General features: G+C 32.2%; 1 protein-coding gene across 1 annotated transcript; it reads right to left on the bottom strand.

The window, feature by feature from the left end:
• Positions 1 to 8421: 8421 nt before the first annotated feature.
• On the bottom strand, positions 8422 to 9889 carry LOC117929962. The gene is made up of 2 exons (XM_034850410.1): positions 9886 to 9889; positions 8422 to 8918 (listed from the first exon to the last, which is right to left on the bottom strand). Exons 1-2 carry the CDS (start codon positions 9887 to 9889, stop codon positions 8422 to 8424), a joined length of 501 nt encoding a protein of 166 aa, XP_034706301.1.
• Positions 9890 to 12013: the final 2124 nt, after the last annotated feature.

Here is a 12013-nt window from a genome sequence, read left to right as displayed (position 1 = left end):
AAACAAGAAAGAAAACCCTAAAATGTGACTCCATAATTTTTGGAAAAAAGGCATGTCTTTGAAAAAAACCCGAGTCTAAGTCCGGGGATCAGGTTACTTATTGGGAAGGTACCTCTAGGAGGTAGCACCCCTCTAAGCCCTAAAAAGGTCTCTACTGACTAAGTTGAGGAAAACGTAGCAATTAAATGGTTAATCATGGATACTTAAGTGAGTTAGGATGATTTCGAAAAATAGCATGCTTAGTAGGAAAACTAATCACAATCATGAAAAAAAGATTTAGGGTACATACCTGGACTGCTTCTTAAGCGCTATCACAAGACATCAAAGGTTAATTTAAACAATATATCATCCAGCATGTATTTTATTAGAAATAATCAAACAATGAAACATGTATATCAGAACACTCAAGCATTATTAGACATAAGCATTATTTCACAATGACAAGCATATTCACATAATTCAGAAAGTAGGTGATAGAGGACATACCTGGATAGTATAGATAACTTACAATGCGCTTCCATAAGACATGAGGGATTAGATAATAATAAAATAAAGAAACCCTAGCATGCTTATTATCTAATTAGCATAACAAAAATTATCAAAGTATATGAAAACATTAATTATCACACACATCTTGTATACAATTCCTAAAAAAGATAGACATAATTTCAACAAGTGACAAAGGTGGCAACAAAAATAATTTTTGAAAAGATTTTCTTATGTAGGGGTTTCACCAATTCCCCAAATTAATATACACAAATTTAGCCCAGAATTATCCCATTATTTGGGACCACAAGCTTTGATTCGTGTTTTTGTTCAAAACCAAACTTTTTGTTAAAAACCGAGAAGGATGCAAACCGAACAAGATATGGTTGCATATTATTATTTTTAAATAAATAAAAAAAAAAAAGATTTTGATCCTGAGGACTCTAAATGAGTTTTTGAAATAGATTTTTTGAGAAAAAGTATTTTATTTTAAAATAAAAGGAATTAATTTGGAAAAAATAAAATATAAGAAATAAAATACCAAACAAAACAGAAAAAATGAAACCTCAAAGTAAAATTTTTTTAGTAATTAACAAAAATGATAAAAGTGATGGTAGAGGCCAATCTTCATGATTTTCCAATGGCCTTCAAAAAAAAAAAAAAAAAAAAAGATTTTACCAACAATTACTAAAGCAACAAACTAATGGTTTCCTAGTCAAACTAACTAACACAAATATTATCCAAGACTAACATCTAGATTTCAAGAAACACATGAATTAAAATAAAAATAACCAATCAAAGATTAAAAGTCAACAAACTTAGCATATAAAGATAATAACAGGGATTTAATAAGATTATTGGAATTAAAAACGCAAACTTTATTCAATATGATTATTTAAACTAAAGAACTAAGATCAATGAATGTATTCAGGCTAAAAATAAATTAATATCAAACTAATTGAAATTAAAAACACAAACTTTATTCAATATGATTATTTAAACTAAAGAATTAAGATCAACAAAATGCATTTAAACTAAAAACAAATTAAAATCAAACTAATTGGGATTAAAAACACAAACTTTATTAACGTGATTATTTAAACTTAAGAATTAAGATCAACTAATGCATTTAAACTAAACGAATTGAAATCAAACTAATTGAGATTAAAAACACAAACTTTATTTAACGTGATTATTTAAAAGTAAAGAATTAAAATCAACAAAATATATTTAAACTAAAAACAAATTAAAATCAAATTAATTGGGATTAAAAAAACAAAATTTATTCGATATGATTATTTAAACTTAAGAATTAAGATCAACAAAATGTATTTAAACTAAAAACGAATTGAAATCAAACTAATTGAGATTAAAAACACAAACTTTATTTAACGTGATTATTAAAAGTCAAGAATTAAGATCAACAAAATATATTTAAACTAAAAAACTAATTGAAATCAAATTAATTGGGATTAAAAATACAAGCTTTATTTAACATGATTATTTAAAACAAATAATTAAGATCAACTAATACATTTAAATTGAAAATGAATTGAAATCAAACTAATTGGGATTAAAAATACAAACTTTATTCAATATGATTGTTTAAACTTAAGAATTAAAATCAATAAAATACATTTAAACCAAAAAAAAAAACAAGTTAAAATCAAACTAATTGGGATTAAAAATACAAACTTTATTCGATATGATTATTTAAACTTAAGAATTAAGATCAATAAAATGTATTTAAACTAAAAACGAATTGAAATCAAACTAATTGAGATTAAAAACATAAACTTTATTTAACGTGATTATTTAAAGTAAAGAATTAAGATCAACAAAATACATTTAAACTAAAAAACAAATTAAAATCAAACTAATTGGGATTAAAAATACAAACTTTATTTAACGTGATTATATAAAACAAAGAATTAAGATCAACTAATGCATTTAAATTGAAAATGAATTGAAATCAAACTAATTAGGATTAAAAATACAAACTTTATTCAATATGATTATTTAAACTTAAGAACTAATATCAATAAAATACATTTAAACTAAAAAACAAGTTAAAATCAAACTAATTGGGATTAAAAATACAAACTTTATTCGATATGATTATTTAAACTTAAGAATTAAGATCAATAAAATGTATTTAAACTAAAAACGAATTGAAATCAAACTAATTGAGATTAAAAACATAAACTTTATTTAACGTGATTATTTAAAGTAAAGAATTAAGATCAACAAAATACATTTAAACTAAAAAACAAATTAAAATCAAACTAATTGGGATTAAAAATACAAACTTTATTCGATATGATTATTTAAACTAAAGAATTAAGATAAGCAAAATGTATTTAAACTAAAAACGAATTGAAATCAAACTAATTGAGATTAAAAACACAAACTTTATTTAACATGATTATTTAAAGTCAAGAATTAAGACCAACAAAATGCATTTAAACTAAAAAAACAAATTGAAATCAAATTAATTGGGATTAAAAATATAAACTTTATTTAACGTGATTATTTAAAACAAAGAATTAAGATCAACTAATGCATTTAAATTAAAAACGAATTGAAATCAAACTAATTGGGATTAAAAATACAAACTTTATTCAATATGATTATTTAAACTTAAGAATTAAAATGATTAACAAACTTAAACTAAAAGATAGATTGGAATTAAACTAATTAGGGATTTAAAAAGAAAATAATATAAACTTTAACGCAAAGAATTAATCAAAAACTAAAATTTCCAAAAAATAAAATAAAATCTAGGCTAAATAAAAGTACTATATAGAAAACTAACCTTTGAAGTCTAAGAGAAAATCCTCTCTTGATGATTAAATGACAGCCCGATCTCCGTCCGAAGTCCCTTGCTTCTTTCCAAAATTCTGTGTGCTCTCTTTTAAAAAAAATTATGCTTTATGCTTCAATTTCTCAAAAAAAACCCCTTCTAAAAAAATTCCTATTGTTCTCTCCATCCCCCTGAAAATCAAAAATCTCTCACCCACTTCTTTTCTTCCTCTCTCGCGTATATCTCTCCTTTTTCCTAAAACCTAAATCTCCTTAAAAAAGACGAAATCTCCTCTTTTTTCTCTTCTTTTCTCCTTATTCTTTTTTAAATCTTCCAATTCAAAAGCAATCTTCCCAATTTCAAATTCCTCTCCAAAACCTTCCAAAGAGAGTCCCATCTTCCTTAAACTCCAATAGTTAGTTTCCTTGCAAAAACATGAAATTTTTGAAGTTAAATAATTGAATGAACAGATAAGCAAGTAAATAAATTAGGAAACGGTAAAAAATAAATAAATAAATAAACAAAAATAAATAATAAATAAATAAATAAGTTAAGGAAAATAATATAAAGAGGAAGATAACCAATAAAAAGTGAATGATAATCATAAAACTAAAACTAAAACTAAAAATAAAATAAAATAAAATAAAAAATAAACCAATAAACAAAAGCCGAGCCCAAAAGCCATGTAACCATGCAAGTCATACAAATCACACTAAAAATATCCAAATGGGTCAAGTGTGCCTAAACGGGCCTATGATGAGACTAAGTGGGCCTAGGGTGGTGCCTAATGGGTCAAGTGTATCTAAAAGCTATCCTAAAAAAAAACAAGAAAAACCTAAGTCTAAATCAAATCTGCCAAGGGTCACAATAAAGGGGTTAGGCAATCCCTTAACCAGAGTCTCCACGGTGACAGAAAAGGTAAGTAGTATGAGTAGCAATGGGCCACCAAGGGACTACTGTGGAGCACTGAAAACGAATTTAAAGACATGTGCTAAAGGGGCAAAATTGAGGGTCTACAATGGTGTAATTTCTGAAGATTTTCAGCAGCATGAGAAAGGAGCTTGGAACCAAGACCGATATTTAAAATACAAAGAAAATGTGGCTTCCCATCAAAGCCACGTTTCTCTGATTTGCCACACGATGAGCAGTTGATAGAAACGTGCTCCTTAACAGCAACTACATGATGAAGGACGTGGCCAAGTGTTGGACCACTTCAGGGCAGCGGAACGTGGGTAGTGAACGTCGGTTATTTGATAACATTCTCCCACTTGGTCCACACTTTTAACCTCATGTCCTATCTTAGATCATTATTTTTCCGCATTAAGTAACAAATATATGAATCATAGCGATAAGTCCTCTATATAACGAGTGTTATCTTCCATGTATTACAATGTATTCATTTCTTAACATTTTACTTTATGTGGCAATATTACTTAATGAATAAACCCTATGTTCATTCTTGGTCCCATGAAGTTGAATTTTCTCAAAATTAAATAAAGGTGCACATCAATATGAGAAAACATCATAATAAGAGTTTGTACAATAAAAACTACATAAGGGAACTAAGTCCCATGTTCATTACATGATCCTTGAATTTCAACGGTGGCATGCCCTTAGTTAAAGGATCAGCGATCATCAATTTAGTGCTAATGTGCTCAATAACCACTTTCTTTTCTTTAACACGTTCTCTTATGGCTAGATACTTAATGTCGATGTGCTTGCTTCGACTTCCACTTTTATTGTTCTTTGCCATAAAGACTGCAACTGAATTGTCGCAATATATACTCAATGGCCTAGATATTGAATCCATAACTCTAAGCCCGGAAATGAAACTCTTAAGCCATACACCATGTGAAGTAGCCTCAAAACAAGATATGAACTCAGCTTCCATAGTAGAAGTAGCAGTCATGGTCTGCTTAACGCTCCTCCAAGATATAGCTCCACCGGCCAATATAAAAATGTATCCAGATGTTGATTTACGTGAATCAACACAACCAGCGAAGTCTGAATCTGAGTAGCCAACTACCTCTAAATTGCTTGTTCGTCTATACAAAAGCTTGTACTCTTTGGTTCCTTTAAGATATCTCATCACTTTCTTTGCAGCTTTCTAGTGGTTTATACCTGGGTTACTCTGATATCGTCCTAACATTCCAACAGCAAATGCAATGTCAGACCTTGTGCAGACCTAAGCATACATCAGACTTCCAACTGCAGAAGCGTATGGAATGTTCTTCATTTGTTCCATCTCAAGATCGTTTTTTGGGCATTGGTCCAGATTGAACCTATCACCCTTCACTATAGGAGAAACACTAGGTGAACAATTCTTAATCCGAAATCTCTCTAAAACTTTATTGATATAGGTTTCTTGAGACAAACCTAAGATACCTTTAAATCTGTTTCAATGGATCTTAATGCCAATGACATAAGATGCCTCACCCATATCCTTCATGTCGAAATTTTTAGAGAGGAATTGTTTCACCTCATGAAGTAAACCCTTATCATTGGTTGCAAGTAAGATGTCATCCACGTATAAAACAAGAAAACAAACTTTACTCATACTGACCTTAAGGTATATGCATTGATCCATAACATTTTCAACAAAACCAAATGAAGAAATTATGTTATGGAATTTTAAATACCATTGGCGGGATGCTTGTTTCAAACCGTATATGGATTTCTTAAGCTTACAAACCAATTGCTCACCATCACTAGAGGGGAATCCTTCAGGTTGTTTCATGTAAACCTCCTCCTCTAGCTCTCCATTAAGAAATGTTGTTTTCACATCCATTTGTTGCAAATCCAAATCAAAGTGGGCTACTAATGCCAATATAATGCGCAAGGAATCTTTCTTAGATACAGGAGAAAAGGTTTCCGTGTAATCGATTCCTTCTTTCTGAGTGAACCCCATTGCAACAAGTCTAGCCTTGTATCTCTCAATGTTGCCTGATGAGTCTTTCTTTGTCTTAAAAACCCATTTACAACCAATGATTTTTACACCATTAGGCAACTCAACAAGGTCCCAAACATCATTGCACTTCATGGAACTCATCTCATCCTTCATGGCATTGTACCATAATTCTGATTCTTTACAAATCATGGCTTGTGAAAATGATTCGGGATCATTTTCGGCTCCTATATTGTAGTCACATTCCTGTAGATACACTACATAATCATTAGGAATTGCTGACCTCTTAGTTCGAGTAGACCTTCTTAAGGTTGCACCAATATCTTCTAAGGAAGTATGAGGTTCAACTTGTTGTCCAGAAGTATCAGGAAACTCCTGATCAACTTGATCTACTGGAATGTTGTCAACAACTTGTGGAACTTCAACGACTGGTTGAACTTCAGCGATTGTTCGTTCTACACCCGATTGTACTTGAGGGATGTTATGAACAATAAACAATCTATCACTTGAAGTGGAAGGTTGAGACTTTGTATGATCAATATCAAAAACTATGTTTCTAAATTGATCGCTCCCACTGACCAAGTCATATTCAAGAAATTTAGCATTTCTCGATTCCACAATCCAAGTGTTGTGAGATGGACAGTAAAATCTGTACCCCTTAGACTTTTCAGCATATCCAATGAAATACCCACTAATAGTCCTTGGGTCCAGTTTCTTCTCCTGTATATTATAAATTCTCACTTCAGACGAGCATCCCTAAACGCGCATATGTCGCAAACTCGGTTTCCAACCTTTCAATAACTCAAATGGCGTATTTAGGACAGCCTTGGTTGGAACTCGGTTTAATATATACACTGCTGTCTTAAGTGCTTCAGTCCACAAGAATTTAGGAAGTTTTGAGCTGCTAAGCATACTCCTCACCATGTCCAATAAAGTTTGGTTTCTTTTTTCTGCTACACCATTTTGGTCTGGAGAACCAAGCATGGTGTATTGGGCAACAATCCCATGTTCTTGAAGAAACTTCGCAAATGGCCCAAGTGATTGTCCATCTTCCAAGTATCTATCATAATATTCTCCACCTCTATCTGATCTCATGATCTTAATTTGTTTACCATAATGTTTCTCTACTTCTGCCTTGAAGACTTTAAAGGCATCTAAAGCTTCATTTTTATTATGAAGTATGTAGCTACATGTATCGTGAGAAATCATCTATGAAAAAGATGAAGTATTTCTGACCATGAGAGTCCATGTCAAGACTACATATATCAGTATGTATGATCTCTAGTATGGTGGAACTCCTAGTAGCACCTCTCTTTGACTTATTGGTCTGCTTACCCTTAATGCAATCCACACAAGTCTCAAAGTCAGTAAAATCTAGAGTACTAAGTACCCCATCATTCACCAATCTTTTGATTCTATCTATGGAGATATGACCTAATCTCCGGTGCCACAATGTAGAGGAATCCTCTTTTACAACACATCTTTTAATGCCAGTTTGGACATGTAATGAATTATGAGCGGTATCATTTTCTAAGAATATACAATAAAGACCATCAAACAAGATATCATTCCCAACACAATCAGATTTATAAATCAAACTGAAAGATGTTTCTGAAAAATGAAAGGAATAACCAAACAGTACAAGTCTAGAAACTGAAATCAAGTTTCGTGAGAAACTTGGTACATAAAAGGTTTTTTGCAATTCTAAAACAAAACCACTATTTAAAGTTAAATAACATATCCCTATTGCTTCCACATGCGAGCCCATCTTGTTTCCGGATAAGATGAATTGCTCACTTGTCACTGGCTTCCTTAGGTTTTGCATACCCTGCAAGGAATTTGAAATGTGGATTGTAGATCCAGAATCAATCCACCATGTGTTGGTGTTTACATTAACCATATTAGACTCATAGCAAACAAATGAGGTAGGGTTACCTTTCTTCTCAAGCCAATTCTGAAATTTCAGACATTTCTTCTTCACGTGTCCTTTCTTTTTACAGAAAAAACATTTTTCGTCTTTCTTAATGTCAGATTTGGGAGGAATTTGTTACTTCCCTTTCTAACTAGCTTGAGATTTTCCTTTCTTTCCTTTCCTTTGCGTCACCAACATGGCACTTTCTCCTTGTTCCATCATTAACCTTCCTTCCTCTTGAACACACATGGTCATCAATTCATTGATAGACCAGTTATCCTTATGTGTGTTGTAAGAGATTTTGAAAGGTCCATACTAAGGTGGAAGAGAGTTAAGGATAAAGTGCACCAAGAAAGATTCAGACATTTCTACCTCGAGTTTCTTCAATTGAGCCACAATGTCCCTTATCTCCATGATATATTCACACACACCTCTTATACCGGTGAGCTTCAGGGATGTGAACTTCATAATTAGGGTGCTTGCCAAGGCTTTATCTGAAGTGACGAATTGCTCGTCAATAGCCTTTAGCAATTTGCGGACATTTTCATGTTGCTCGAATGAACCACATATACCAGCACTGATTTTTGTCTTAATGTACATCACGCTAAGGCGATTAGATTTCTCCCAGCATTCGTACAATAAAATTTGTTCAGGTGTGCTGGTATCAGTGATCTTATGCGGTTCATCTTTCCTTATAGCATAATCTATGTCCATGCACCCTAATTGAAGAAGAATTCTCTCCTTCCATATCTTAAAGTTATCTCCTCTAAGTTCGGGAACCTCACAACGAATATCAGATATGCTAGGTAAAACTGCACAAAAGGATTACAAGCTTATTAAAAATTTGAGGCTTTAATATAAATTCATGCTTTACCAATGTAGAACATGCTTAAAATTGAATCTAATTTTATTAAAAATTGCATGTGGGTTAAATCTTTAATTCAATCAAATTAATTATCTTTATGATAGACTTTATCAAACTATTTTATTGAATTATGAATATAGTTTGATATTTTCTGTCTATAATCTTTATGATAAACCTATTAAATTAATTATTCCTAACTCCTGCGGGTAAATTAGGAAAAATTAATTTTAATATTTTATCCTAATTAATTATATAAACATAATGAAAACCCTGTGGGGTAAAATCATCATATTTATATAATTAATTACAATTAATGTCCATAATGTGATTCAGATTTACTTAATATATAATTTTTATATAATTAAGGTCGTTGTGGCTATTCCTTAATTATTAAAAAATTATATGGTTCACTAGACATTAAGATTATATGATATATATATATATATATATATATATATATATATCTTATACAATTTAGATAAAATTTGCATGCATCAATAGCTACAACATTTAATTTATCTAACACAAGATTAAGCTACATTTTATACATACAAACAATAAAATTAATGATTTAATATGCATGTATAAAGGATCACATATAATTCAAAATTAATTTTAAAGGAATTCAGATTATGAAAGGGTGCCTAAATCCATATAAAACTTAATCAATTCAAAACCCAATAAAAAGTAATTCATGACCGGGCCATTAGAACCTAAATAGGCCCAAATTTCTTATTTAATTCATGGCCCAATACACAAAGCCCTTGATTTTGTAAAATGGGCCATTGCCCATGCATTTAACTAATGAGCCCAATTACATTTTTTTTTTTTATCCCTATGGCCCAATTTCTTTAGTGGGCTTCATTGGAAACCCAATCTATCTTTAGATTCTCCATCAACTTAATATCACAAACCCATCTTCCTAATTTTCAGCCGTGTATCGCTTCATCCCCAACAGCGCCATGCATGCCACGGCCAACGGGACGGGCTGCACCCTCACTGGTAGCGATGTGATCGCCGCCACAAACGGGATGGGCTGCATCAACCGGAGTGCAGCCCAATTCCCTCATTCACAGGCTTGGAATGGGGGCTGAATGGTGCTCTGAATGTTGCTGAATGGTGCTCGAAATGGGCGCCTAAAGCGCCTGAAACCAGCACTAGCAGCCACTGTGAACAGCACCTGAATATGGTGCCTGCAGCTGCTGAAACTGCAGCCTAAAAAAGCACCAGAAATGGCGCTTTTGGAACGCCTTAAGTCGCGCCTGCAGCGGCTGAAACCAGCATTAGCAGCAGCGTTTAAATAGCGCCTGAATGGCGCTCGAAATGGGCTGAACGGGCACCTGCAGCCCTTGAAACCAACACCAGCAGCGGTGCTTTAATGGCGCCTGCAGCTGTACTTCAACAGCGCCTGAATGGCGCTCAAAATAGGCTCCTGAAGCCTAAGCATTTCTGAAGGCCTGAGTGGTGATCTGATAGATCAACTTATGGATGTTTCTGTATAATTGTATCTTACAACCAAAAGAGAAACCATAAACAAAGCAAGTCTCCAGCAAAATAGATATCAAGGCAGAGATAAGATTTTCAGTGCTCTGATACCAAATGTAGGCAATTCATAATGCATATAAACAATTCATTCATATGTAACTTATGTCATACTTACCTCCAGCCATTGTTGGGTTGCAAGTCTTTGGTTTCCAAAACTCTATCTCTCCTTATGGATGGTGTAACTTCTGAAGATTTTCAGCAGCATGAGAGAGGAGCTTGGGACCAAGACCGATATTTAAAATACAAAGAAAACGTGGCTTCCCATCAAAGCCACGTTTCTCTGATTTGCCACACGATGAGCAGTTGATAGAAACGTGCTCCTTAACAACAGCTACATGATGAAGGACGTGGCCAAGTGTTGGACCACTTCAGGGCAGCGGAACATGGGTGGTGAACGTCGGTTATTTGATAACAACAATTTGACTAGTAATTTGAGGTGTTTCTAATTTATCTTCTATCCTATCAAGTTGAGATGAGAGAGTACCTAGAATTTGATTTGTAAAATTATTTTGTTGTTAAAGGCTTTTATAGTTTGTTAATGTTGTTGTATGTCCTTCAATATCTTTTGAATTTATAGTTTTGAAATGGGAAGTTATTATTTCAGTGCTTTGAGCAGTTATGGTTATTTCTTCTAAAAGGGGATGATTTGAAACTATGGTTTTGTTTGACGTTGTTTTCCAGGCTTAACCTTTTTTAAACATATTGACTTCTAGGAAGGGGTAGTCAATTTTTTTATTTGAAGCATACATTTCGGAGTATGTAAACATAGGAATATCTATCCTATTTTTCTCCATACATTTGTACCATTCAACTCTAAATGCATTTCTAGTTTGAGCAGTGAGTTTGTTGGAGAAAAACCAGTTTCTCTTTTGATCAAGCTTTGGAAGATGAAGTTCTTTCCTAAGATAATCTTTATCTTTTTGGAAAGGTTCCATGCTATCTATAACCATTAACTGGTTAGGTTCTTCTGGCATCATTTGAGAGAGTGTTGGAGAAGTTGGAGGTGACTCATGGGTAACATATCTAGGGTAAGGAATGTTAAGAGTAAAATCTACGTTGTCTAGTTTGACAAAAGATTTTCGAGAACTCATCTCGAAAAATGGTCAAGGATGAGAAGAAGTTCTACTTCCTTGAGTATAAATTCTACTACTTGATCCTTCCTGTTTTGGAAATTGTAAAGTTACATTCCCTTTATCATCTTGCATGATAAAGAGTGGTTTCCTAATTTCAATTGGCTTTGGAAGGGCTAACTATGTGAAGTTCTAGGTATTTGAATGGGAGAGGATTACTTAATACAATTAAGAACTATTTGTCTTAAGTTAAATTAATTTCCATTCAGAATTAAGTTAACAAAAAAAATCACCAAAATCTTTATTAAAAAAAATGGTTTTAAATTTAGTAAAAATGATTTTAGGTTCTAAAAAATACAAGATTTATTTTATTTTAAAAACAATTTATTGAAAGGGAAATTTTAATTTGTTAAAAAGAAAAAATGAA

The sequence above is a fragment of the Vitis riparia genome, chromosome 2, assembly GCF_004353265.1.
Source record: "Vitis riparia cultivar Riparia Gloire de Montpellier isolate 1030 chromosome 2, EGFV_Vit.rip_1.0, whole genome shotgun sequence".
NCBI classification, from domain to species: domain Eukaryota; kingdom Viridiplantae; phylum Streptophyta; class Magnoliopsida; order Vitales; family Vitaceae; genus Vitis; species Vitis riparia.
The sequence above is the reverse complement of the archived record's forward strand: the minus strand, read 5'-3'. Positions and strand labels throughout refer to the sequence as shown.